General features: G+C 53.9%; 1 protein-coding gene and 1 long non-coding RNA gene across 4 annotated transcripts; one reads left to right on the forward strand and one right to left on the reverse strand.

The window, feature by feature from the left end:
* The first annotated feature begins 5,705 nt into the window (after positions 1–5,705).
* Positions 5,706–22,638, forward strand: BLACAT1 (BLACAT1 overlapping LEMD1 locus). Of its 3 annotated transcripts, none has more exons than XM_055234775.2 (2): positions 5,706–5,943; positions 20,785–22,638. In XM_055234775.2, exon 2 carries the CDS (start codon positions 20,821–20,823, stop codon positions 20,920–20,922), a length of 102 nt encoding a protein of 33 aa, XP_055090750.1. In that variant the 5' UTR covers positions 5,706–5,943; positions 20,785–20,820; the 3' UTR covers positions 20,923–22,638. The 3 variants fall into 3 exon arrangements, with proteins under 3 accessions (XP_055090750.1, XP_063469746.1, XP_063469745.1); XM_063613676.1 differs by lacking the exon at positions 5,706–5,943 and adding an exon at positions 11,973–11,991; XM_063613675.1 differs by lacking the exon at positions 5,706–5,943 and adding an exon at positions 16,635–16,818.
* Positions 11,141–17,467, reverse strand: LOC134731961 (uncharacterized). Its single transcript, XR_010114714.1, has 3 exons — positions 17,223–17,467; positions 15,535–15,643; positions 11,141–11,218 (listed from the first exon to the last, which is right to left on the reverse strand). It is a non-coding gene; the product is annotated as an uncharacterized lncRNA (long non-coding RNA).
* Positions 22,639–27,937: the final 5,299 nt, after the last annotated feature.

The following is a 27,937-nucleotide window of genomic DNA, read 5'->3' on the forward strand; positions in this document are numbered from 1 at the left end:
TCAGTGAAGTAGGGGTTGAGGGATGGTATTGCCATGCCTGATACTGTCATCCAGGAAGGCGAATGGTCAGTTAAAGCTACACACCGTCCAGACTCTTAGGTGGCAATGAGGACTCTCCTGAAGAAAAGGATGAATGAAATGAATCTTTGTATCCATGAAGTGTCTGGTGCTGTGCTAGGCACATGACATATTCATTGACGAAAACTGTGGCTTTCTATCTGGATCCCAGGGCTGATGTTCTGGTGACTGTAACAGGAATAGGCTCTAGCCCACTGTGCTACACACAACAGACTCAGGATGCTGTGAGTGACGGTAATTTCTAAGTACTTCTGATTGCTTAGCAAGGAAAACATCTGCATTTTGTCCCTTCTGATGAAAGTTATACCTGTTTTCAAGACTGACCAGGGACTGGGTTACAGTGTGTTTCGTGTTAGTTAGGAGAAGGGGGACAGGAGGCAAAGGTAGGGGTCAGTAAGGTGACCTGTCCAAAGTTGGAGCTGCAGGATATCCCTGCCCCAGACTAAAACACTGCACCCTCTGCCTCAGAAGGGAAACAGAGAGCTTCCCTTCTCTGGAAGCTCAGAGCAGAAAAAGGAACAGCCACATTTTTTCTTTAGATGAAAATATGGCCACCCAGTCCTGGGCCTTTGCCTTCCTTTCCTTTTCCTTCTTAGTTGCTTCTTCTCCAGAATAAATTATTTCTATTTCTATTTCTTTTTTTTTTTTTTTGAGACGGAGTCTCGCTTGGTCACCCAGGCTGGAGTGCAGTGGTGTGATCTTGGTTCACTGCAACCTCCGTCTCCCGGGTTCAAGTGATTCCCCTGCCTCAGCCTCCCGAGTAGCTGGAATTACAGGTGCACACCACCACGCCCGGCTAAGTTTTGTATTTTCAGTAGAGCTGGGGTTTCATCAGGCTGGTCTCGAACTCCTGACCTCAGGTGATCTGCCTGCCTCAGCCTCCCAAAGTGCTGGGATTACAGCTGTGAGCCACCACGCCCGGCTATTTCTATTTCTTTTAACTCCTTTTATTTTGAGTAGAGACGGGGTTTCACCATATTGGCCAGGCTGGCCTCGAACTCCTGACCTCAAATGATCTGCCCATTTTGGCCTCCCAAAGTGCTGGGATTACAGGCATGAGCCACCGCGCCTGTCCAACTCCTGTTTTTCTAGCCTTTCTGATTCCACCTGCCCTCCCCCATTTCACTGATGATGGGGCCTATCTTTGCCTTTTCCTCCCCAGGATCTCCCACAGAATGCTTCCTTCCTGTCCCAACCCTTCCACCAATACCACTAGATGTGAGAGTCCAAAGGGTTTTTTTTAAGATGCCTCTAAAGTTGCCACTGATGTTATGCCCCAGTGTCTGAGGTGACCCAACCTGGTCTCTGTGTGGCTGAGAGAGTGTCTCTTTGTGCTGGCTGATGAATGGCTGCCCTGCACTGTCCCAGGACCTCAATCCCTGGAGGGTAACAGGAGAAAGCCCACTCCCCTCCTTAGGCTCTGCATCTGCTGCTCTCAGCTTTCTTTGGGGCCACAGCGTGGCTGGGCAGGGAGCTAGCTCACTAAGCCAGAAAAGAGCAGCACCAGGTCAGCAGATCAGGAGTCTCTCTCTGCCTTATCCTCTCTGGACAGAATGGGGCCGGCTGAGGGGCTGCCCAGACCCACAGCCTTTCCTCCCCATGACTCCTGCTTTGTCCCCACACATCTCCTATTACCTGCAGGGATTTGGATCTCTCAATAGAAAGTGAGCCTGCAGGGATGCTATTTACCTCTGTGAACGGGGGTTTGAACTGTAGAATTTCTGGGCTGGAAAACATCTCACCTGGTTAGCCATTTTCACCCCTGCCTGAAGACATGGCACTGTGCAAACCTTCAGACCAGCATCATTTTCTGAAGGAGACTCTGTGATTTTCCTCGATAATACATCTCGGTGCTTCAAACTACAAAACTCCATTCAGTTCAACAAAAGTGCATGGTATGCCTATTTTAGTATTGTTTTTGTGTTGTTTTACATATTATCTTATTAAAGTATTTCACCATTTATTTTGGACAGGTAATACATGCACATGGTACAACATCACAACTGCTAGAGGGGGAAACATGAAAGTAGGTGCCCCATCCACTCAGGTCCCCTTCCAGAAGTACCTGTCATTAGCAATGTCTTGTGCATTTTTCCGTAGACATTCCACACATATACAATTTCACTTAATCTTCATGACAGCCTTCTCAGATGGATATCTTAAATCCCATTTGGCAGGTGAGGGAACCATGGCTCAGAGCGTGTAGGTAACAGTGGCAATTCCCATCAAAGTGCATGTTAAGTCCAAAGCCCAAACAGTTTCTGCTATAACATGTTCCCAAATCTACCATTTAATCATTTCCTTCCCTTCTACCACAGCCACTCACATCAGCAGGGTTGGCTCCAGAGCCTGGGTGTACAGGGCCCTGTCCTAGGTGCTGAAGGCTCTGGTAGAGGCAGGGGATTACTTAGCCCCTACCATCGTGGGCTCGTGGATAAGCTGGGAGGCTAGCAAATACCTGAAGTCTAGTAGATAAAAGGCAGGGAGCCAAACAATTCTGCTGGCCAATGAATTTGTACGTGGTACTAAGCAAGCCACTGCCTCTTTCTGACTCTGTTTCCCTATCTGTCTGATGGAGATAAACTTAACTCTCAGGGCTCTTGTGAGAATCTAGGGATAGTAAATGTACAGGAAAGCATACAACCCCAGAACATGGAAAGGAGTCTAGCCAGTGCTATTGATAGCTTCCCCCAGGTGAAGGCCAATGGTCACTAAATGAGGAGGTAAACAGAGTGGGGCAGGCCACTGGGGAGTGACAGGTCGAAACAGGGATGTCATCATCTATGTTATTTTGGGGATGTCTTCAGCAGGGACAAAGTTGGTGCAATTGCAACCATCAGACACTAGAAGTTAAAGGGGGCTACAGTGTGGGGTTGGGCTCAGAAAGAGCAACACACAGGTAAGCCTCTTTCAAAACATTAGTCTTTGGAACCTAGAGAAGTCTGCCTGGATTACACCTGCAAATACTACTCTGGGCAGCTCTCTAGTTCCTGCAGGTCCTTCCCAGGCCCACCTCGCTCTGTTGTGTGCTACCTCTCTGCAAGTTGGACGATTCACTGCTTTCTCATGAGCCAGTTACTAGCAGCTCAAGGGCCTCTCTACAAGTTCCTTCTGACCAGAACTCTTCCCTTGCCCCTCACCATCCCATCTTCACCCAGCTATCTTTCATCCTTTAGATCTCATTCTTCAGAGAAGCCTTTCTGGGCTCCCCAGTGAAGAGTAAGAGTCCCCATTATTCACACTCCCCAAATGTCTCCTGATCAGCTCATATGGCACTAGTCAGTGTCCATCTTGTCCACTCCAGAGGACTAGGCACCACACGCACTGGTTCTCCTGTGTATACCCCCAATGCCTAGCATAGACTGTGCACTCCAGAGGACTAGGCACCACACGCACTGGTTCTCCTGTGTATACCCCCAATGCCTAGCATAGACTGTGCACTCCAGAGGACTGGGCACCACACGCACTGGTTCACCTGTGCATACCCCCAATGCCTAGCATAGACTGTGCACTCCAGAGGACTGGGCACCACATGCACTGGTTCACCTGTGCATACCCCCAATGCCTAGCATAGACTGTGCACTCCAGAGGACTGGGCACCACATGCACTGGTTCACCTGTGCATACCCCCAATGCCTAGCACGGAGCCTGGCATGGAAGACATGCTACATTATTATTGAATGAATGGCTGAAGTTACTCAATCCTGCCTTTTGGGTTCAAACCTTGTCTGTACCTTGGTTTAGCACCTCTCACACTGGGATAACACCTCTGACTCCAGTATTTGTTGCTTTTTAAAAACATGATTGTCTCATCGGGATCTTCTTCTTTTGCATTCCTGGCACCCAGCCCGTGTCATGGCATGGGTGGTGGTGGTGGTGGGGATCCTGCATATTTCTTGCTAAATGAATGAATTCTTGGCAGGAAGCTGCTTTGAACCAGAGGGCATTTCCTTCCAGGCAGTTAATGAGCTGTCTGCCAAGGTGGGCCAAAGGAAGGTCCAGGAAATTAGTAACAATATTGGACTGCAGTTGAGGGGGCTGGAGAGAGGAGAAAAGCAAAGATCCTTAGTGCCATCTCTTCTTTGTCATTGTGTGTGGGGCAGGACATGGGCCGTGGTCACTGAAGGGATCCTCTCGAGGGCTCTAAAAGCCCTCTCTGACTGAAGCGGGTTGGGCTCGGGTGACCGACGCCTGCTGCCCACCCCCCCACTTCCGCCTCCTTGGGAAGGGGGAGTGGCGGGAGAGGAGGAAAGATACTGGGATCTTCGACCTCTGGGCCTTTTCCCCTAGTATCTTCGTCCCCAAGACCCAAGCCAGAATTGGGAGGGGAAGGGGCTGAGGCCGAGCCGGGTGGCGGGGGAGGGGAGGGGCGGGGCGGCGCGGCCAGCCGGCTGGTGTACCCTGGTGTCTGGAGCCGAGGCCCCGGGCGCTCGGCCTCCACGAAGCGAGGCGAGCCGGAGCTGTGCGGTGAATGCAAAGAGCCGGGAGAGCTCCCAGTCCGGCGCCGCCGACGGCGTCCTCAGCCACAGCCCAATGAGAAGAGAGCAGATAATTTATTCTCTAATCCCGGTTCGGGTACCCGGCGCTGGCGAGTGGCGGGGGTAGGAGGGGTGGGTCTCCTCTTCCTCCGTCCCCTCCCCCGCCCCTGCGGGCTCCCGGCCGCACACACACACATTTCCTGACAATTAGCGAACACACCTTGGCCGCGCGGCCTCCGGCGGCGGCGCGGCAGCTTTTGTCTCCCGCCCGCCGGGCTGCGAGGTGCGGGCGCTTAGGCGCGAAGTTGCAGCTCCGACGCGCTGCTCGGGAATGCCGGCCGACCGCGGCCGTCGGGGGGGCGCGGAGGGCGGGGTGGGCCGGGCACGCCGGCCCCGGGTCTGGGGGGCTGCAAAAGAGAGAAGAGAGACAAAAGTAAGGCAGCGCTGGCCCCTCTTCCTTTGTTATAACCCTGAATGTGTGCGGGCGTGAGCGCGCGCGGGAGTGTCTGTGTGCGCGAGGGTGTGCATATGTGTGTGTGCATGTGCGCGCATGTGTGTGCGCGCGTGTGTGCTAATGCCTGCATGTGTGTGCGGGTCGGGACCGGCCGGGGGCGGCGGGACCCGAAGGCGCGAGGCGGCTTCACCCGATTGGGAGTTAAATCGCGTCCCGGTCTTTCTAGCTGTGCCCGGAACTCGGGCGTGCGGGCAGGTAGCCGTCCCGCTCTCGCCAGTTCCTCCGAGTACTGAGCTTGGAGTTTGTTCACAGGCTGAGCCCGTGCTGGGGGTGTCGCAGCCTGGGCCGGGCCTGCAGGGGTGGGGGAGGAAGAAGCTCCGGCTGAGGGTCTGCCCCGACCGCAGAGGGCGCACGAAGGGGTCTCCCGGCACCGGCGCGGCGCCCACGCCGCCACAGGGGCCCCCTGAAACCCGGGTAGAAGCTTGTGATAGGCGTTGCGAGCCCGGGAAGGCGCGAGGCTGTGGAGGTGGCTCGTGGGGCCATGGAGGGAGTGGGGGGCGGCGAGACGGAGTCCGTCTAAATGCCAATTCCCTGAAGTTCAGCGTATCGGTTGTCATTTCCTACCTTAATGCATATTTATGCCGCGCCGAAATAGGCTTCATAATTAACTCCCGGAGTCATCCGCAGAGGTTAAAGGGACCCCGAAGATTTGTGCATTGATTGGGTACCTCGGCGGGGTTTGTGTGCGCGCGCGTGTGTGCGTGCCCCGTGCGAACCCATTGAGAAGAATAATTATTTTTCTCCACTGGAAGCTACAGCGGAGAATCGGACAAGGAGGGAAGAGAGAGATTGGTGAGGGGGAGAGAGAGAGAAAGAGAGAGAGAGAGAGACAAAGGAAGTGAGTGCAAGAGGAGCCGGCTTAGCATCTAAACTGTGAGTACTGAGCAAAAACAAATAGGCAGAAAGTGCTGCGAGTTGGCGACCCCTTGGCCGGGTTGGGGGCCCGAGTGCGGCTGAGGGGGACTTTCCTCCCCGCCTCGGGCTTGGCTGGGCGAAGAGGGGTCCCTGAGGCATGGGCGGGTTGCGGGTTCAGGCACTCACCTGAAAGCTGACCGGCGGCGGGCTGCGTCAACCGCCGCCCTAGGGCGACCAAAGAGGAATCCCCCTCCCCGCCCCCATTGCCTTTGTTCCTTTTAAAGGATTTTGCCGCTGGTAGGATTGGGGGGAGTGTGAGAGGGAGCCTTGGCTCCGGAGGTTGCCGATCCTCCCGTCCCCGCTGAGTGAAACCCGCTTAGAGCGCCTCCTCCGTTTCCTTTATACCCCATGGTATGGAGTGGTATGAGGAAGGGGCTGTAAAGGGGATAGGGATCACGGCTTTGTGACACCTGTGCATATGTTTGTCTGGTACCCTTGGAACAGAGGGCCCCAGGAGACCCCAATTTGGGGCCTGGGAGAAGCCATGTCTGTGGGCAAAACCACTAACTCCAGTATATGTGGAGGCAAACATGGTCCCAGGCTTAGAGGAGACACCAGCTACTTCCCACACACATAAGAGTCCTTCCTAGCCATTGTGTCTGTGGGGTCTAGGTCTGGCCAGACCTCTTGGCCATAAGCCTGCCTCCCACCGCCTCCCCATCCCTGGGGCCCTTGCATGCCTAAGAAAGGCCGGAGCTGGGAGCCCACCTGGAGGAGGAGCTCTGGCCGGGTGGGGGCCCAGGAAGGCAGCTAGAGGAGGATAGCTGCTCCCTTTCCTGAGAAAGGGTCCAAACGGTGCTCCCGGGGAACAAGAGCTGGCCAGCCCTGACAGTACTGAGCTGGTCAGGAAAGGGCGTCTGGGGGCCCAAGGGAGGGCCCTCCCTTCCAACCAACATTCCACAGCCTCCGTTTGGAAGTGTATACTGCCTTCCTTTCCTCAACCCTCATTAACAAATTCTTCTTTTCTCTGATTTAATCTTTCCTGATGATTTTTTTTTTTTTTACATACCTTAATCTGCCAGTGAACAACTTTTCTCAACTTGAGCCTTAAGAAGGGCTAACTTTGGAGGAAAAGTCAGCTCTTTTGAGGCTGGGATGGGAACCCTTGGTCAAAGAGCTCTGAATTGAGGGGAAAGGGATTGTCCTCTAAGAAACCCCCTTCGGGGGTAATTTTGGTGGCTTATGCCCTCCAGGAGGACACAACGGAGGCCTGGGGCTGCAAACAACTTCTATCTCTCAGTCACTCAATGCCAGCTTTTCATTGCCCCACTGGGGCTGCCACAGAGGCAGGAAAAGAGGATCTGTCTTTCACACACACACACACACACACACACTCACGCCAGATAACACTTCCTCCAAGTGGTATTGGGCACTCTCTGAGACTCAGGGCCCCTCCCATTGCCCATACACCACCACCCGCCACCCCCATTCCACGCACGCCCCACACACAAAGAGAACATCCAGGAGTCTCAGAGCTGGGGACTACTGTCCTAAAGGCATGAAGAGGAAGGAGAGACCCTCAACAAGGGAGGATCAAGTTCAGTGTAACCCTGGAAGAGGTGACATGAAGACTGGGTGGCAGGGGAGACCACAGTCCTGCTGACATGACTGCTCTGAATTGCAGTCGTGTGCATGTGGGCCTGCCTTCCCACTGGACTGCCTGCCGGGCCTCACTGAGTGCTGTCTCCTGGTGCCTAGCACAGTGCCCATTCCACTATATGTGCTCGGTGCATGTTTGATAAATGAGTGGTGTCCCTGAAGCCATTCTCCCCACCCTTCATCTCTGTCTGCCTCCTCCTCCAAGAGGTACCCCACAGGGGCTTGGGAGAGCCCAGCTCCATAGTTCTTTAGGCTGGGGCACCATCACCCCATGGAGGTTGAGGAGGGGCATGGAAGAAAAGGGGTGGGGGCAGGAATAGTGCTTGGGCAGACACTGAGACATTTCGATATTCATAAATTGCTCAGGTTGAAATGCATGTGAGTTTGCCAATGACCCATTCTTATAATTTTCTTTAACAGCTTTATTGGCTGAGAGGCAAAACTGTGGCCTGGGTCCTGGACTTGGGGAGGCTAGATTCTTTAACACAAGAATCTCCCTGTGTCCTCCCTCCCACAGCCCAACCTTGGAGCTTAGTGGATATCAGATGCAGAGGCTGGGGGTACCCAGGCTGCAGAGACTCCCCCAGCTTCTGCCTGTGTTTGCTCTCCTGCCCCTGGGTCTCTTGCTATCTTCATTGCCTGGGACTATTGCCAGGTCTCCCGTCTCTCCCTTCCCTAAGAGCCCAGGGCTGCCAGGCTAGGACCTCCCTGTTTGCCTGGGAAGGCTCAGAACTGAGGCTCCTGGAACAACTAGAGAAAGCCCTTGGGGGAAAAATTGTGCTTTCCTGCTCAGTGGAGCAGTGCGCACCCCACTTTACCTCAGGGGGCTGGGGGCTCCCAAGCTGTTAAATGAGAGGGAACCTGAGCTGTCCATCCTTTGGAGTAGAGATGGAACCTGGGAGCAGAGGAGACCGGAGTCATGGGGAAAGGCTACCTAGTGGCCTTTCTCCATAGCAAGCACACTGCTGGTCTAGTGCAGGTCTAGAGGACAATGTATGTGGGAGGCTGCTGGGTCCATCTTCATGAAACTAGCCTTCTCGTGCGTTGGTTCTGGGCCAGGGACTGCACCCACAGATCCGTCTCAACCACAACTCCAAATCTGCAGGCTTGTTTGGGGCAGATAGCAGAATCTGATCCCCTGAGGCTCTCTGAAGTTTCAGCAGTGCCTTCCCACCCCCATGTGAGTGGAATTAGATTTCCAGGCTTTGCTGCCCACTCACACCCCACAACCTGTTCCAGCCCAGGGACTCTCTTCCCTGAGGGGACAGGCACAAGGGAGCTCCAAGCACACACCAAGCCTGAAATATAGGAGAGCTTAGATCTCTTGCTCTTGTTTCCAAGCTTCATCAGCCATTCATTCATTCATTCATTCATCTAATGCATACCTATACCATTCAGCCAACATCCATAGAATAATGTGAAATGCTTCTGATTTAGTCTTTTTGGATTGGAGCATATGTGGGGTGGTAAAAAGCAAGTGGCTTTTATTTAGTATCTTCCTAATGTCCTGGTTCCCTTCCACCATGGGCAAAGGCAGGTCTGCTGAGCGCTAAGTCCCTGCAAAGGGTACATAAGTCTATGAAAGGCTCTGAGAGGACGAGTCAGCTCCAACATAGACTCATGAAATTTTGGAGTTGTTGGGACCTTAGGTTTTATCTGTCTAACTTAATTCCAGGTGCAAGGATCCCTTCTACATTAGCTCACCATTTATTGAGCAGCTACTGTGTGCCAGGAAGTGGTCTGAGAAGTGGCTATGCACCGTGTGTTTGATGATCTCCGGTGACAGGGAGCCCACTGGCTCCTATTGGAACAGTCCTACTTCTTTCCTTTCTTGGACTGAGCCCAGTTTGCCCCCCTGGCCCTTCCCTCTGTGTCTTTCTCTGCTGTGGAGGGATAATGGTTCACTCTTCTGGCAAAGGAGTTCTCCTCCTGGCTTAGCCTCAACCAGAGTCATCTCCAACCAGTGCCCTGATGTGGGCTGAGGTCCAGAGTGACTGTGTGCCCTTGAAGGAAATGGTGGGACTGGGGGCTCCCTAAAAAGGGAGTTGCTGCAGCCTGCTCCCCAGCGAAACAGGCTTTAGTTTTCATGCTGGACCTGGCTTCTGCAGCTTGCGCTAAGATTAAGGGACTTGTTACTAGAGAGGAGAGGAGGGCACACCAGCCAGCCAATCAGGCCAGGGACACCTCAGGTCTCTTCTCCCCAGCCCTCCCTCTGCCTCTTCCCCCAGGCCCCCTCATCTCTCCCTGCTGCCTGCGGTTCTGCCTGTGTTCCACCCCTGCCTCCACTTTCTCTTTGTCAGCATTCTTCTTTTCTGGCTCTCTGCTTTCTCTTTCTTTCAGGCTTCTCCTACCCTCTCCTCTAAGAGCAAAAAATGCCCATCCAGGCAAGTTGTAGCCTCCATCAACCTCAGTTCTCTCATCTACCAAATGGGAATAATAATAAATATTTGTGTTACTGAAAGATTATCATTAAGGGGGACCTAGATGCATGACACAGTTTTCACTAAAAAAAAAAAAAAAAAAGTTTCTTTTGCCCTTCTCTCCTTTTTTCTCCTATTGAGTTTCTTCTACATTTCCATCTGCTGTCACCTCTGTCCTCTTCACAATTTCTCTCAGTGTCTCCATTCTGTGTCTCTCAGTTCCATCTCCCCCTCACTCCTGTTTTGTCTCCCACCTCCTTTTATTCCCTCTTGGTTAACCCCCTGACCACTCCCCCCAACTCCTGCCACAGGCGGCAGGGCCCAGGCTGTGCTGACAGCAAAGGCAGGCAGGCAGGGCGGGTGGCTGTCTCCACTTCTCATTAGAGGCCCAAGAATGTGTGGAGTCATGAGGGACAATGGGAGCCTGCGGCAGGAAGAATGGGGCCTCTGTTGGGGCAGAAGTTTCCCAAATCCGGCTGAATGGGAGTACCTGAGGGCCAGGGAGGGGTGGAAACTGCTGAAGTGGAGAGGAGGCCGCTGGTGGTAGGTGTGGGGGATGGGAAAGGCTCTAGAATTGGCCACCATGGGAATTCTTAGCATCTGTTGGCATTTCTGGGGAGAGCTCAGACCTCAAAGGTGACTGCCTCTCTCCCTGGAGTGGCCAAGGAGGAAAGGGAGGAAAGGGATCCTGGGGGACAGAGCCAGGGGAAGCTAAAGAGAAAATGTTCCAGTGGCCCTGTGAGGTGGCCCTTATACACAGTGGATGTCCCGTGGGCCCCTTGGGCTGCTGGGCCCCAGTTCTCACCACCAGCAAGCTGCAGAAAGTTTGTGGTGGCCACAGAGGAGACAGGAATCGTGGGCATGGCCCCAGCTTGAGGAGGGGGAGTCCTCGAGGTTCTCGCCCAGCAGAGGCCTCTCACTGCCCAGGTTCTCGGGACTGGAGCAAGCAGGGTTTTCCTCGGGAAAGGAGGTGAGGCTTGACCTGCTTCCTCTTTCTCCATATTCCAAGTGAGGTTCAGTCCGGCCTGAGACATGATGGCTGTCCCCACCTCCATCCCCAGCCCAGTCCCTCTGGCCCAGACACACCTTAGAGAGAGATGCCCCACTTCCACAGCTTACTTGGGGCTTGTCAGGTGGGCTGGGATTGGTAGGCAGGCCAGGGGCTGAGCCCTTCATGTGCCCAGGGATAGGCAGCTGGGATTGGCAGGCTGTGGCTGGGAATGCGAACGCAGGACTGGGTGAGGGTGGGTGGAGGGCGCTGGGCTCGAGCAGGTCTGAGAAAGGAAATGGAAGGACAGACAAGTGCTGACCTTGTCCTCCCAGGGCAGGGGAGTGGTGGGAGCAGAATAGGGGTATGGGTGAGGAGAGGAACCAGGGCTGCAGAGAAGGGGAGGGGGGCCAGGCAGGAGAGGGGGCCTGCAGGGAGCCATCTCAGGTCTCCTGCCAAAAATTAAACTATAAAAAAGCTGGAGGGGAGCGGCAGGGGAAGGAAGGAGAGAAAGGAGATGGGGAGGGAGGGAGGGAGGGAGGGACCAAACAGCCCCTCCGCACCAATAGCCCGGCAGGGGGACGTGAGTAATACATGGCTGGTTCAGAGGGAGTGAGATCAAAAGCCAGTAGATACAAGAGGTTTGTGCTTCACCGACCAGACAGCCAGAGGCTCAATGAGACCTTTGTTACTCAGGCCCAAGTCAGGGTTGAAGGAATACCTGACTGCCCCGCCTGCCCAGCCCGCCCCCACCCCCACCCCCACCGTCCTCAGGGCTGGGGGAGGGGCGGGTCACAAGTGAGTCAAGTTGAGTTGGGTACAGCTCAGCCCTGGCCGGTGGTGGGCGGGCAGGGGGAGGGAGGAGGCCTGCCCTCGCTGGGGCGTGGAGCTTCTCGGGGTGAGTGGAGGAGTGAGTGGCTGCCTGGAAGGCAGGAAGTGGCTCTGCGGGGAATTGTGAGGCGGACTGCGAGGGAAAGGGGGCCTTGTTGAGTCCGCCAGGTGAGCAGCCCCTGGGACCCCCAGCCCCTGGCCCAGCATCCCTTGGGAGGGAGCTGAGGGCATTCTGCCTAGAGTCCGTGGCTTTATGCAGGGCCTGGGTCTGGGGTTCTGGGGGCCCATGAGCGAGTAAGGAAAGGAGAACCAGAGGGGGTTGGGGCTGGGGCAGATAACCCCAAAGTTCAGGTGGGAGGCTGCAGGATGCCTGATTGTTTGGCCCTTAAGGTTGGGCATGGCTGGAGTGTGTGGAGGGGCGTGCTGTGCTGTGCTGTGCTGTGCTGTGCTGTGCTGTGCTGTTGTTGGGGAATGCAGGATTCCTGTCCAGTGAAAGCAGGTTGTTTCAACCAGGGTCGTGCAGGGAGCCACCAAGTGTGGCCCTGGGGCTGAGGGTACAGCTGGGGTGGGAGTGGCAGCTACTCCCTGGCAGAGGCAGGGCCTGATCTGGGCCTGGGGCCTCTTACCGTCTTCTTGGGGGCCCCTGGGAGAGATCTGAGGCCCCTGGGGCTTTCCTGACCCTGGGCTAGCAGGAGCCCTTAGAGGCCCACTTCTCTGAAGCTGATGCCTGCAGCTGACCCGTCACGGGAGGGGGTGGGAAAATGGTACTTGTGATTAGAACACACCTTTTCCAGGGCCCTGAGACCTTGGTTCCCCTCAACTCAGCTCTTCAATCCAGTCCTAGAGATGTCTGTGCTAACCCCCATGTCCTGCCAATGACAGCGGCAGGGCACTGCGCACCCCTCTCACAGCCTTGTCAGGGACGGCTCCATAGTGAGCTGCCTTCAGCTTGGGGAGGTTTCAGCTGAAGCCTTCTTTCTGCCTCCAACCAGGTCTGGAGATGGAGATCTCACTCTCCTCTAAACTATGCAAGAATGGGTGTTGTCGGTAACCACCCAGACTGGTCTGGGTAGAGTGGCCCAGCCCCCACCCCTGGGGGCACTCAAGAAACCTATTTACCCCTGTAAACAAAGGGCTGGTCCTCATCGCTGCCCTCCTTTACCCAGACCCTCCTTTGCCCTCTGTGCTTCCAGTGGCTGGACTAGAAAGAGTTAAGCTTTGTAAGGAGGGAGCCTAACCTGGGGCCCCCCATCCTGGGTACTGGCAGCAGCAGCCTTGAAAAGATCTGGCCTTATTCTCTAGGGGAGGGGTAGTTAAGGACCCTGGGCTGGGGGCTGGAAGCTAATTAAGGGAATTTGAGGAGGTCCTTTATGGCCAGGAAGCCACCCCTCCTCATACCCTGGAGTGAGGACCATTGTGTGAGGCTTTTGTAGGGCAAGAACTGGAAACTCATTACTTGGATGGCTTTAGTGCAGGTGGTGGAGGATGGTGAGAGGATTTAACCTGGGGGGCCCAGTCCTGGAGGGAGGCAGTGTGGGTGGGTCTGGGGTCGGGGGTGAAGGGAAGTGAGGGCTTCTCAGGTGCCCCAGCTTCTCGCTTCCCTGTGAGATTCCTGCCGCTGGACCCCTCCACTCTGCTGTGGCCTATGGCTTTTCATTCCTATGTGATTGCTGTCCCAAACTCATGTAGGGCTAAAAGCCATGGGCTACAGTGAGGGGCGAGCTCCTTCTCCTGCAGCAGCTGCACCTCCCATGGGACCAGGTTCGGAGCCAGCCACCAAGGGGCACCAGAAGGAGGCTTTGCTTGGGGGTGGGGCATCATGGGATCTGGTAACCTGGGATCAGGGCTAGGCCGTGTGACCTTGGCGCAGTCACTTCCCTCCCGGCCCTGTTTCCTCACTCTGCAATGAAGAGACTGGGCTGGTGATTCCAGAGGGAGATTCCCTCTGAGAAAGGAAGGAGACCTTCAGGGTGTGCTGAGCTTTCTGAGTCGGTTCCTTCCCCCTTGCCAAGTTACTGAGGCCTGGCTTATGGCCAGAGATTTGGGGGCTGTAGTCAAGGGCCTCAGGGCATGAAGACTTGGGCCTTTGCTCAGTGCCTCCAGGAAAACCTCACTCCTTCACTCCTTTCTCTGAGGTCAGCTTGGAATCCGCAGCCTTTTTTCTGTGTAAGGAGACCTCTGGGCTCTTTCTGAGGCTGAAATGGGAACACTCCATGCCGGCCACGAGGGACGAGGAGGTGTCTGCAGAGGGAAACTAGGAAGGCAGGTGCTCCCCCTGGGCGACAGGCTGGACTCCAGGGTCCCTCGCTCCTGGTGTGCTGCCGTCTCCCGGAGCTGCCCCCTCCTGTGGTGTGTGAAGGGCACCAGCCCTCCCTGCCCCCGTCCTGCTTGTCACTCAGCTTGCCTGGCTCCTCCCTATGCCTGTCGCCACTCCCACATTCCTTCCCCGCCCCCTTTTAAATTGGCCTGACTTTATCCCTCCCATCCTGGAAGATTCCAACAGGTGGCTGTGGTGGAAGAGAAAGCATCCTTGTGCCTCGCCTTCTGCCCCCTGTTCCAGTCCCCACTCTGTCTAAGACAGACCACTGAAGAATCATAGAAAGCACTAGATTTGGTATTGACAATCAGAAGGCAAGTTTCTTATACTATCTCAGAGCCCTTAATTTCACCAACCAACATTTACTGGGCACCTACTATGTACCCCGTGATTCTAACCGCCTTATCTGCATTAACCCATTTCATCCTCAGGACAGTCCTATCTACTGTTAGCCTATTTTACTTATGGGAATTCTGAGGCACAGGGAGCTAAGAAATTGGCCCACGTTCATATGGATAGGAAGGAGCAGAACTGGGACGTGAACCCATATGGTCTGGTGCCAAAACCCATGCTCTTAGCACATCATGCTGCATATTGGGAGAGCCAACACCAGTGCATGGGAAAGTACTCTGAAAACCAGGGAGTGCTGTACCCATACGGGAGGTTGTTCTCACGAGATCTCTATTGGATGCACGTCCACAAATTGGCCCCGTGGCCCAACTCCAATCACCGTTTGTCCATCACTGGTTTTCCTTTTCCCACAGGAGGTCGGGGGGAGTGGGGGGGATCAGAACAATAGGAGAAGCAAAGAGAAATCCCGAGCCAGCTGGGTTTTTGCTGGGGCTGATCCAGGCTACTTCCCCTCCTGCCCCAGCTTAGATGGTGAAAGGAACAAGGCATGAGAATTGGCCAGGGTTTCTTACTTGCCCTCTGGGTTCTCGCACCCGGAGTTCAGAGATAGCTGGCACCTTCCTCCACCTCCCTCATTGTCCAGCTGCCCTGGTCCCACAGTGAGCCTATCCTATTCCCTACCCTGCTCTGAGGCTGTGCAGGCACCTGATTTGCTTCCCTTAACTCCTGATCTCCTAACTGGAAAGCTGGGTTAGAGCCATGCCCCCTTCCTGCCCCCTGCAACTGGGTCCCTCCCAGGAATCCTGTTGTTCAGTTTGCCCCGGTAGTCCTCAGCATTGGGCTCGGCCTGGGAGGAAGGGTACAGATGAGCCATGCCAGAGATTATACCTCTGTAAAGCTCTAGCAAGGCAAGGGACTTTGTAGGGATGGCTGAGTAAATGTTTGTTGAATGAAGTGCGAATTGGGAGAAAAGATGGATGGGGTAAAAGAGGTAAGTTGCCACCAGCAGGGACCTGGAGCAAGCCCACAGCTCAGCAACTCACCCAAGACAGTCCTCGCTTTGCTGGGGCTGGGCCTGGATTGCTTCTGGGGGTTACAAAGGTGGATCTCCATTCTATTCTTTGTCTCTTGGCTACTGCCAATGGGACAGGCCTGGAGAAGATATGCATTGTATATTTCACATGATTGTTCAACTGCATTGAATAAGCAAGTTGCCCTCATGCCCCTTCTCCCTGGAGGATTCACAGATCAGAGGGCTGTGTGTGTCCTGTCCCCTGCCTGCAGACGGCTGAAACTTTATTCCCAGCAATCTAAGTCTTTTTTACAGTCCTCAGATATACCCAGCATAAGGCCTCCCTTGCGAGAGTGGGCCCGTGTTTAACAACACTGAATTCAGATGACTCTCTCTTATTGTATTTGTTCCGTTTTTAGTGGAAATAGAGTTTGACTGCTAAGCCCTACTCCTTCCTAAATATAAAGACTATTGGGGAAAAAAAAAGTCTCTGTCCCCATCTTTCTAAAGTTTGACACTAGAGTTTGACCTTTGGGGTTCATTCTGGCGCTGACAGTCTGGTCCACCAGGTTCCCAGCTGCTGCTGCCTGTCATGTTGCCCACTCTTAGGGTGGGCCAGCCTCTGCCGAGCCAGGCTGGAAAACCCTGGGTGCAGGCCACAAAGTCATTTCAGGACTATTGCTGCTCTGACCTCTCCAGCTCCCAAGCGTCTCAGAACCACTGAGAATGCTTGGCTGCCCTTGCAGTCTGGAAAAGTGGAGGGAGATTTCTCCATAGGTGGGCAAGCAAGATACAAGGGGGGCTGGCCTGGCAAGCTAGGGTCTGTGGTCTCTGAAGGCCATTGGAAGCAGAGGCCTTGGCCTGTGATTCCAGAGAGCTCGGTGAGCCAGAGGCGGGAGCTCAGGCTCAAGCAGGCCAAGAAGGAGTTAACCTCCAAGGAGAATGCGGGCTTCTCCCAGACTGGAGGTCTGTGCCCAGTTTTGCTAGTGCCAACTCCGGGAAGAAGTCCTGGGATCTGTAGTTTGTGCCATCACCCACCCCTGGCCTGCCTGTTTATCAACACGGTCTTGTAGACTACAGTTCCCAGAAACCTGCAGAGGCTAGGCTTTGGGGGAAGGGGTGGGGTAGAAGGCTCCGTGGCGGCCAGAGGGAGAGGGAGAGGGAGGAGGTGGGGAGAGAAAACCCAATTCACCCCCTTCCTTTTTAATTCTTTCTCCTGGTGTGTCTGCTCCACCGCCCGAGCTAATCCCCCAAATCCGGTCTCCTAAGCCGCAGCTGCTTCCCTTTGCAGTGATGAATGGCTCAGGGAGGGAAGGTGAATTCATATTTTAATTACTGAGGCGCGGTGCTAAGGGAGCCGGGGAGGGGGTGGAGGGCTCAGCTTTGTTCTAGAGGCGCCGAGGGCACACCCTCCTTACTGGGTCACTTCTCTTTTGCCCTTTACCTGGGGTTGGGGGTGGCAGGGAGTTAAGGTGGGGGTTGCCTTGTTGAGAGTGCCTCTGCTCTCTGCCTTGGGAGATGAAGGGATGGGTCGTGGGGGGCGCAATATCCCTCTTCTTGTTTATCAGAGAATTCCTGGCATGCCCCAACACTTTTAAATAGCTTCCTAGCCTTCCACCCCCGCTGCCGCCCACTTTGATGAAGGACATTGCCAAAATTTGAGACACCTAGGAGTTTGTGGTCTGCAAGCCTGGGGCCCTGGATTTCTCTTTATCTTACTTTCTGGCCTGCTGAGTCTTCTCTTTCTCTTGGTTCTTCCACATGTTCATGCTGTCTCTGACTCACTGCCCCATTTTTGCCAGAGGCGCAAGGGTTGGGACCCCGGGAGAGTATCTGGCACAGAGAGATGTGGGGGTCAGGCCAAGGGAAGGGATCAGCAGGGAGGCCAAGGAACCTCCTAGTGATGGGGGAGGACGGATGCTCTATGGATTGGCTTCTCTTCTGCTTGGCTCCCACAAAGCTGGCTGGGCAGAGCATCGTCTGTGCCCCCAGACCGTAAACCATCTTGGACCTGAGCTGGGAAAAAGCCAGAGAGGAGGATGGGGAAGCAGCCAGGGCCAACAGCTTGCAGTCAGATGCAGCCAACTGTGTGGTAGCAGGAGGTTTGTCCAGTGTCCACCCTGCCTCTCCGTCCTATTCTGGGTTTCTGTTTTTCTGGGGGCTGTTTTTCCATTCCTTAGTCCCTCCTGGACTATGGGCATGGAAAAGGAGGGGGAGGATAGGAGGGGAGTTCCCATGATGAGCTCTGATGAGTGGGGAGTGGACCCAGGTGCTAGTCCAGACTCCTCCCCCTCAAATAGACGCAGCAAGGGGACTTGACTTCAGGGAGCCTCCAGCTGGTACTGGAGCCCTCTGCCAAGGGTGAAGGGGTAAAGTCAGGGAAGAGAGTCGACGGGACTCCTGCCTGAGCAAAGCAGAGAGGAGCGGAGACCACAGCCTGGCAGAGGGACTCCCCAGGTACCTGCTGCTGGGGACTCTGAGGGAGGAGTGGGGTTCGCAGCAGGCAGGGACACTGAAATGGGTTGGAATTCTCTGCCCCCTGTCCCCCCACTTCAGGGGCTGGCCCAGCAATCTGCCTGCTACAGACAGAGCCCAGGCAGCTTCCGGGGCATGGAGTTGTGCACCTTACAGTGAGGACCCTTTTAGAGACCCTGTTAGAGAAGAGGAAGGATGACCAGAGGACTTTAGAGCAAAGATCTGAGCAGAATAACCAGGACCTGTGTATGATACTTTCTGCTCTTAGATACAAGGACCCAGGAATCCCACTGAGGCAGCCAGCCCTCAAACAGCTCTCGGGAGCCAGGCTGCAGCCCCTAGCCCAGCTCCTGGCCAGCTTCATTAGCTCTCCTTTCCTCTGATGTGTAGGTTCTTTTTCCTGTGACATCACACCCCATCCTTCCCTACAGTGACAAGCTGAGCAAAAAAAGCCAGAATTTTCTTAAATTCCCCAAAGGACCCTGGGGAGGAACGGGTCATTTAAGGGGGTATATTTTGCTGTTTTTAAGAAAGAACAGTCATTGAAAAGGAAGTGGGGTGAAAAGGGAAGGGGATCGATGCACCCTGGGGCCAGAGACCCTGAGCTGCACCGTGACCTGTTTGTGGGGCTGCTACCTTCCTGGCTTGTTTTAGTTGAGTTCCTTCCCAGATTAGCCTTGTTGTGCCTGTCAATTTCTCCCCATGTATTTTTCAATAATCATGGGAATGCTTTGTTGATCATACCCTTGACTTACACCCCCAGCAAGAGAAGTGCACTCGTGACAATAACTGATTACACGGGAATCCACCTGCCCTCCCTCCCTCTTTCCTGATCAAGTTAGGATTCCAGCCCCTTAGGTTTGGGGTCTTAGTGTGAAACCTTGCCTAATCTCCTGGTACACTGAAATGAGGTAATGAAGGCCCAGAGAGATGTAGCCACTTGCTTAGGATGACACAGCATGTTAGCATCAGAGCCAGGAATAGAACCCAGGCCACCTAAGTCCCAGATTGGATCCCTGTCTCTCTCTAGGTTTGTCACAGGAGGGATCCAGAGATAGCTGCAGGGGATAGATCTAGAAATATAGTAGTTGTGTCTCAGCTCTATATATATCCTGGAGGTTGCTCTCTGCTAACTATATATATTCCACCAGAGTGGGTGTGTAAATGATGCTGGAAATCGGGTTATTAAATAACCAGCCTACCTACCCATGCTGACTCAAGCTGGGCCTCCTGCCCATCCAGCTGGCCAGTGGAAATGCATTGCACCTATTAATTACAGCTATTAGCTGTATTACTGGGACACTGAGAGGCTGAGGGAGGGGAGAATCTTGACAGGACTTGGCTCCACCGGACACTGTGCTTGGTGTGGGCCTCGGCTCTGTCTGGAGAAACATGAAGGAAGTTTTTCCAAAGGGGCAAGGTTGGCCAGACCAGTGGAACTGTCCAGAGAGCCACCACCTGGGCCATGCCACATTCCTCAAAGGCAGTGAAACCACTTTGCACATGTGCCTTGCTAGGGTAGCCCGGGACATCCTATGCAATCTCTATTGCTTGAGGGGCTGGCGAAGGAAGGCGCCTCATGCTTCCCTATTCGAAACCCCTCCAGCATAGTCCTGTGCCTCCCTCCTTCCCCGCAGCACTTGGGCTTCACTCACCTGCTTGCCCCCATGTTCTTCCTGGAGAGAGGAGTGATTCAGACCAGGCTGAGGCCTGACCTCCACGCAGGGCGCTTTCCTTCCTTTGTTCTCAGCTTCTCCGCTTGAGCGGCTTGAATGCACTTCTGCTCCCTTTCCATAGGCCCGGGGGCAGAGGAAGGGCAGAGAGGTGAACTGGAAAAATCTGCAGGTGGCTAAGGCTAGGGAAACCTAAATGAGCCTTTGGAGAAAGGGATACTCTTGCAGACTGAAGCTGAGCTCCCGAAGCTCCCTCTCTTCCCCAGCCAGACTGCCACAGATACCAGAGCGGCCCCTGGCTCCTGCTGAGGGCCAGGTCAGCCAGAGGTGGGGGACGACGTGTCCAGCTGGGGCAGATCCAGCCTCAGCCTCTACCTCAGACTTATGTGCCAGGGAAGAAACCATGTCTTTACCCTTTTGTATCTACCTCTCAACCCTTTGCCCAGCATAGGTGCTAAATAAAAGAGCCTGTTGGCTAAAAGAACCCTCTTTGCTGTCTGTTCTCTGCATGGTGAGGATGGGATTTGCATTGCTCTGAGCAGTCAAAGGAAGGGCATAATTGCTCCCTATAGGCTTTCCTAGGGTGTCAGACAACTTGGGGTTGTTAAGGAAGGGAGGAATCTGACTTGGTCCCAGGTGTCAAAGTAAAGCTACACTGGATGAAGGGGTCCGCATTTGGATAGAGGAGGGCCTGTCGTGTGTGCAACCTGCAGAAGCGAGTGGAAGCCCCCGGCTGGAACCTGTGTAAGGTGGCACAAGCCAGAGGCTATTTTAAGCCAGCTTGCTTCCTGTTCCCCAACCACAGGTGTATGGTGATGAGGTGGGGCAGAGCGGGTGGGAGGGGAAAAAAGGAGGCAGCAGCTGGGCCTTCTCTTTCCTCCCTTGGACTCACCCAGTCTCCAATGTGAGGAATGACATCAGCTCCACACAGATCAGGAAACACTGAGGTTTCAAAGAGCTGTTGTTTGGAGGCCTGACTCCTCCCCCAGCCGGTGTGAGAGACCTAGCGGGCCGCCTCAGGGAGTGGCAATGACTGGGCCAGACCCAGAGGGTTCTGGGAGCATTAACCCCAGCTTGCTTCTCTCTTCCTGCCTTTCTCCTGCCCCCTTTCCCTCCCCTGCCTTTCCCTGCAGATCTGTGGTGAGTGTTCCCCCAGCCTGGCATAGGGCATGCCCCAGTTCACTTTCGCCTGCTTCTGTGGTCTCCACGGCTTCTGCAAAATGAAGAGGAAGAAGGAGGAAGTTCACAGAGAGCGGGAGACGGCGGTGTGATCAGAACCAGGGCCCCTCCATCAAGCCCCCAGCAGGTCCCAGGCCTGATGGTGCCCGCTTCTGGCTGGGCCTTGGAGCAGGAAGCCGTGTGTGTATCTTAAGTCTTGATTTAGCCAGTGCTCTTCTCAGCCTGACTCTCACCCGAGGGCATCAGCCTCCTGTGTGCCTCTCATCCTCATGCCCACACCCATTAGCTTCCAATTCTCAGACCTCCTTGGAAAGAGGCCCCAGCCACACAAGGGGGAACCCCAGGACCTGCCGCATGCCTTCCAGAGACTGAGAAGCCCCAGGGAGGCCAAGGAGCGAAACTTCTTTCCTGCCCTGAGAGCTTCGGGGGACTCTTTTCAGGGTAACCGCATGAGGGATGTGCCGCCTTGGGCTAGGAGAGCTGTTGCTAAATGGGAAACTGGCTGCTCTAGCAGAGAACCTCCAACAGCCCTGACCCTGGAGAAGGCCTCCAGGGCGGAAGTGTGAGACTCTCCTGGGATTCCAGGACCTGGGGCAAGAGTCCTTTTCCAGCCCCCTGCCAGCATCCTCCTGGGTCAGGTGGGGCCAGGCCTGAGGTGGCCAGCCCAGTGAGGAGGAAGGCAGAGGTGGCCAGCGGCTCCGTGGCTCCCTCTGTTCTTGCTCTCCAGAAAGCAGTGTTTCCTCCAGCCCCGGCCCTGACCCACCCATGTTCATGATGCCTGTGCTTCCTTGCCAGCATCACAGATGTGGGGAGGCCTGTTCCCCAGGCCCTGACGCCCCTCCTCAGGGACTGTCTTGCCGTGGCCAGACCGAGGGACCCCTTTCCTGGACTGAGCCATGTCCTCCCTCAATTCTCTCGTCTCCCCTGCCTTTTTCTTCTCTCCTCAGAAGCCACAGAGGGGACTGCGTTCGTATGTGGTGCCTTCAGTGGAAACTCTTGGGGTAGGGAGACCTCTAGGACTTTCCTTGACGTTTTCCCTCATGTCCCACCACCGCCAACCTTCCAGCTTCAGCCTCTGCCCTTACCCCTAGCCCATTTCCAGGAGGTAGGAAGCAGAAGAAAAAAGCATTTCCTTCCCTCTTTCCTTCTTCCCTCCTTCCTCTCTCCCCCCATTTTGGTATAACTTAGCCTTTTGTCTTTGATCCTGGAGTTCTCCGGGGCTAGAAGACATGAAGAGAGGAATGCCAGCTGCAGAGATGCTTCAGGCAGATTCTATAAGCCTGTTCTCCCTCATCAGGGAACAGCTCAGCCAAGGAGCAAAGTCAGCCCCCTCTAGCTCCCCAGGGACAAAATAGCCCTCTGACAGGCAAACAGGTGACTTGGGTAGAGAGGTCAAGGCCCCAAGATAGGAGAGTCTGGGCTCCCCTTTCCTTGGAATGCGGGCCTCTCTGGGCAACTAGGGAGGGCAAAAGGCTTCCTCGTCTGGTTCTCCCAGAACCTGGGAGAAGAAAGGGCACATTCTATGCTGGCAGCCTCTACCTGCCCAGCTCATGCCCACACTCAGGGGCCTTTCCTGAGTTTTGGGCAGATTTGGTGGGATTCAGGTTGTGTTTATGAGGCTTGAGCCCAGCTTGAGTTCCTCCTTCCATACTCCAACCCCTTCCTTTGCCCCTACCTCCCAGCCCCCGCCTTCTACAATCTGTTATTTCCTTTTATATCCAAATAATTATAAACAGAAGTCCTTCCCTCAAGGGAACAGCAAGATTCAGCAATAAAGGCCAGTGGGGTCACAAAGGACAGAAGAAAAACTCCCTGGTTCTTTGTCCTCTTGGATAGTAGAGGCCTTGGATGAGGCAAAGAGATGGGCAGAAAAGTTACCTTGATACAGAGGCCAGAGAGCCACCTGGAGGGCATGTGTGTCCCTAGCGGTCACCTGCGAGGCTGCAGTCTTAGAGAAGTCACTTCTGTGGCAGAGGATGAAATTGTATCCCCGGAGACTCAGAGGTATTGGGTGTTATGTCCTGACCACACGGGCTCACCAAGAGGAAAGGTCAGGAAAGTGGAGAAAGTACGTCCTGGGGAGCGGGTGGCCAAGGAGAGCTTTCCCCATGTGTGCCTCTCAGACCTTGGCAGGGATTGCAGCTGCAGGGGTTTGGCAGTGAGCCCATCCAGAGAGCTTCCTCCCCCGGGAGAACTCCCTTGGCTCCAGAGGGATACTAGATATCTTGAACCCTGGCTTTGGGAACATGGGTGGGGTCCCAAGGTCAAAGTGTTCTGAGTGGAGGGCCAGTTGTCCTCTGCCTCCAAGCTGGCAGCCCCTTCACCCAGGACTGAGGTCGGGGCCAGCACTGCAGCTGGAATTGTCTGAGTAGGAGGTAGCAGCTTCTAGCCAGGCACACCCCAACCCCACATTCTATTGTCCCTCAGCTTTCTTCTCTGGGAAATGGGGACTTTGCTCCTTTTAGCATCTCAGGAAGCAGTCTGGACATCTGTGCCCTCCTCTAGGCCCTTGGATGAGCCCAGGGAATAGGGAAAGGCCAAAGCAGCCCCAGCATTCACAGACCCTGCGCCCTGGGCCTGTGACTTCGGGCCAGGCTTCTGCTCCTTGTGGGGTGGGCCTGGCTGCCCTGCCTTCCCATCCTCTCTCCATGGTTCTCTCCCAGAGACTCCACCTTGAGGTGGGGGCCCTGAGCTCTTGGGGCGAGGGAGGGGCACATGGGTAGATGATTCTGTGGAGGAGATCAGGCCTCTTGTTCTTGCTGTGTGGCACTGATTCCTCCTTGCAGTTGGGTGAGGGGGTCAGTTTTCCCCATCTGTAAAGCGAGGACTTCCCATGGCCATTTTCCCTCTTGGGCTTCAGGCTGTTGAATGGAAGATCAAGAAGTGTGAAGGGTGCTTAGGGTCCTTGTGACTTAAGTGTTGCCTAGGACCCCGGCCCACAGGACCCAAGGGGCTTCTTGTCTCAGGTTGAAACCTTTTCATTAGAATGTCATTTCCTTCTCTGCTCCCAGGGAAGGGCTTTTTGCATGTAGCATATGGGTTCATAGAAATATATAGGGAGATTGTTATTTTTAGAAAAAAAAAAGAGCAATAATTAACTAACTGAAATACATATGAAGAGATAGAGTGGGATGCAAGGAGCACTGAGCTGGGAGCCAGGTCTCCTGGCTTCTAGCCCTGCTTGGAAACTAATGACCATGTGACCTTAGACTAGTCATGTCTTATTTCTGAGACTCAGGTTCCTCAACTATAAATAGGGGATTACATGAATTTCCTCTTAAGTCTCCTTTGGAGTCCAGGGCTCTGTGAGTCTGGGAAGTTGAGCCTCAGTGGGGCACAGGGTTGTGGAACCAGAGAGTCGCAGGTTTCCTCTGCCCTCACAGATGCACTCTGTGCAGACAACAGACATCGGGAGGGTGGATGGAAGTGGTATGGTGGCTCTGAGAAGTGAGAGGGGGAGTGAGAGGGAAAGGCAAGTCACCCAGAGCTTCTGCTAGAATCTTCCCCTAGCCAGGGCCCAGGAATCTCTTCCCTCCTACAGCCAGGCCCAAGGGGAGTAAGTCAGTTGGCCTAGACTCTGACTCCAAGTCCTGTCTAGGCCATCACAGGCGCCACTCTTATGTACGTTCGTTCTCACTTTCTCTCTGTCACGTACACACAGCATCACCACCACCACCACCACAACCACCTGCAGATAGATGCTCAAGTGATTCTAGAAAAGATCTCAAGGACTGGCGCTCTGCTCCAGTTATGTAACCCATGGGCTTCCCTTTGCACAGCTCCTCATGTGCCCATCTCCATGCTGATCAAACCACCCCACCTCATTCCTTGCCTTCTGCAAGGGGAAGTGCCTCAGGCTGGAGTTTGTCCTGTCTACAGACTGAATATGCATTTTGCCCAGTGGCTGGGGATGTGCTGGTGGTGGAATGTGCTGGTGATCGTTTCTGGATGGAGAGCCACAGCTCCCCAGTGTTCTGCCATGACTGACTCCTGACCTTGGCAAATTGCCTCCTCTCTCCCAGCCTCCTCCATAACAGGTGGCGATGAGTCCCATTTCCTCCCTACCTCACAGGAAGGCACGCATTAAAAAGGGCACACTTATCTGATGTGCCCAGCTGTGGCTGGAACTTTTGGAGACAGATACTTGGTTCACAACTGCAAAGGTGGGCTTTCGCCAGAGAAGAAAATCTCTGGGCTGCTGAGTTCAGTGGGCTCCTTGCAGGCTGGTCCAGGAAGTCTGGTGTTCCTCCTGAAGGTGGCTGCTGTGCCCAGCAGGTGATCAAGCTGACAATACCACAAGAACCAAGAAACAGAATCTGTTCCCAAGGAATGAACGTTCTATCTCTCTGACCCAAAAGCAAGAGTAAGAGAGAGCTGTCACCACCATCACCCTGCTCCCAACACAAACACAGCCCCCCAAGTCCATATTGCTGACAAGGGTGTCTGGCTTGTCAGGGTGAATCCTCTGGACCTCCAGGCCATCCTTGGAGTGGTAGTGCCCACTGTGTCAGGGTTGTTGTGGCCAGTCTGCCTGGGTTCCCTTCTCTAAATTGCCATGGGATAGGAACTATAGATCATGAAGAAGAAACAAGAACCTTGACTCTTCACAGAGAAGCCCAGGAGGTCAGAACCATCCACCAGGAAGGTGAGTGGTAGCTGCCCAGGGCATCCCTGGAGGAAGTCGTCATGCTGAGGAAGAAATTGCAAAAGCCAAGAGCTCCCAGACCTGGGCAGCTCAGGAGCTGGCAGAAACCCCCCCGCCAAGTCTGGAGTTCAAGGGTTTTCCTCGTGGGCTGCTGGTCTGTCTCTTTCCCTTCTGGGGCAGCCGTCTCTCCTCCTTCAGCTCATTCCCGTGTTCCATCTGAGAGGCGGGAGGAAGGCAGGAGGGGGAGATGGCAGGACCCAGACAGATCCTCAGGACTCTCCCAGCCTCTGTTGCCATGGCAACACTGCTATTTTTATCCCGTTGTTCATGATGCTCAAAGCTCTAACTTTCTCTGTTCCAGAGAGGCCAGGCTGGCTTCTGCCCTCATCCTTCAACACAGCATCTTCTCCCAGAGGCCTGAGGATGGGAAAGAGTGATGGAGAAAAGGGGAACCCCTTAGGTCACCCCTCAACCAGGGGGAACTGTTTAACAGGGGTTTGTCTCTGCCCTTTTGAGCCTTTGGTTTTCTACCTGGCTCAGGCACCCAGGTTTATGTTTTCTAGATCAAAACTCCCCATGGTCTCCCTGAGAGACTGCTCCAGAGAAAAAAGAGCTGCCAATCAGGATGGATTTTTTCCTACACAGGTATGACACTGCAGCCACTTCCCTTCTTGGGAAAATTAAACTTCATTCTGAAGAATGTCCTTTTGGTGGTATAAGCCAACCCCTGCCCTCCTAAAAGGGGGCAGATAATTAAATTTGGTTAATTAGCAATCAGATTCACTGGGGAATCTAAACCAGTACTTCCCTTTCTTCTGTCCCTCCCTCAAAGAACTGAAACAAATGGCTTCATGTCTTTGTCCAGTCTTTCTGCCTAAAGCAAAATAGCATATATTCTCCAGGCTGAAAAGCAGATTCCTCCCCACCCCTACTCAAGACGGCCACATTTCAATCCAGGCTCTTGAAGACAGTCTAATGAAAGGATTTTTGTTCTTTCTCTGTCTGTTCCCTCTGGCCCAGCTTCTAGTCCTCTCCTTATGTCCCCACCTCCATGGCAGTGGCAAGAGACCCCTGAGAGTCAATGCTGCTAGCGTTCCCCACCTATATACCCCTATGTAGTTTATCGAGATTTGAACCCAGCACCTGGGTGGCTGTGTTGGGCGGATACATTTCACATCCTCAAGACCACGACCCTGGTGACAGGTCTGGATTAATTCTGTAAAGTAGCACTCTATATCATGCTAAACTCCTGCACTGAGGTTCTACCTCAGCTGAACTGACTCGTGGATGGTTAAGTTTCCTGGGGTGGCTGGAACCCATTTACTAAGCCTCTAATTGGTTTCATTTTGGCTCAAGTTGCATGGTTTCCCGAATCTATGCACCTGGAGTAAGCACTTTTCTGGTTGCCACTGAAAAGCATGCCGGCAAACGCTGCTCTGTTAATTGCTGTAATAAACAGACTTTATTATATCCCTTTGCAGTAAATGGATTATGTTGTCAGGGTAGAAGGGGCATCCATGTTTATTTTGCACTGTAATACACTGCAGCAGCAGAAGCTAAACATTTGTTTCCATCAAATCTGCTGAGAGGAGGGAGAATGGAGCCTGGGGGGAAGAGTCAGGAGTATGGACATAAAGTGAGGTGTTGGGGCCAAGAAGTAGGCTTTGGGAGACACCCCAGGTCCCCTGGAACTCCATGAGCCTCACTTGTGCTATCTCTAAACTGAAGGAAGCCAGGCCTCATGCCTCTTACCATCTCAGAAATAATAGTGGGATAAAGCCAGCTAGAGTGGGTGGGTGTGGGGAACAGGGAAGGTGGTTTAGGACTACAATGTGATCACATAGTCTTAAAGGTGCTTTTAAGAAAGAGAAAGGGCCAGGCGCAGTGGCTCATGCCTGTGAGGCCGAGGTAGGAGGATCACTTAAGCTCAGGAGTTAAGACCAGTCTGGGCAACACAGCCAGACTTCGTCTCTACTAAATATATATATATATATATATATTTAAAAATTAGCCAGGCATGGTAGCATTCACCTGTAGTCCCAGCTACTTGGGAGGCTGAGGTGGGAGGATCCCTTGAGCCTAGGAAGAGATCATGCCGCTGCATTCCAGCCTGGGCAACACAGCGAGACCCTGTCTCAAAAGAGAAAAAAAAAAAAAAAAAAGAAAGAAAGATAAGAATCCTTAGTTGGGCTTCTCAGAACTGAAGACTGTATTCACAGAACACATGGGAATTTTCAGACTTATAAAAGAGAGAAAGATGCTGTAAGATGGCATAAGATTAAGAACAAGAATTATTATATCATGTATGTGATTATATATCCATAAAGCTGTTTGAAAAAGAATTATTATGTCATAGCTCCACTTGGATGGGGGGAACAGAGAGTCCAGTGATCTCTGAAGCAGGAAGCCCTGAGAGAGGGCAGAGAGATCAGGCCATCAAGTCTAACCCCAAAGCCAGTCTC

This window comes from Symphalangus syndactylus, chromosome 19 (genome assembly GCF_028878055.3).
Source record: "Symphalangus syndactylus isolate Jambi chromosome 19, NHGRI_mSymSyn1-v2.1_pri, whole genome shotgun sequence".
Lineage (NCBI taxonomy): Eukaryota > Metazoa > Chordata > Mammalia > Primates > Hylobatidae > Symphalangus > Symphalangus syndactylus.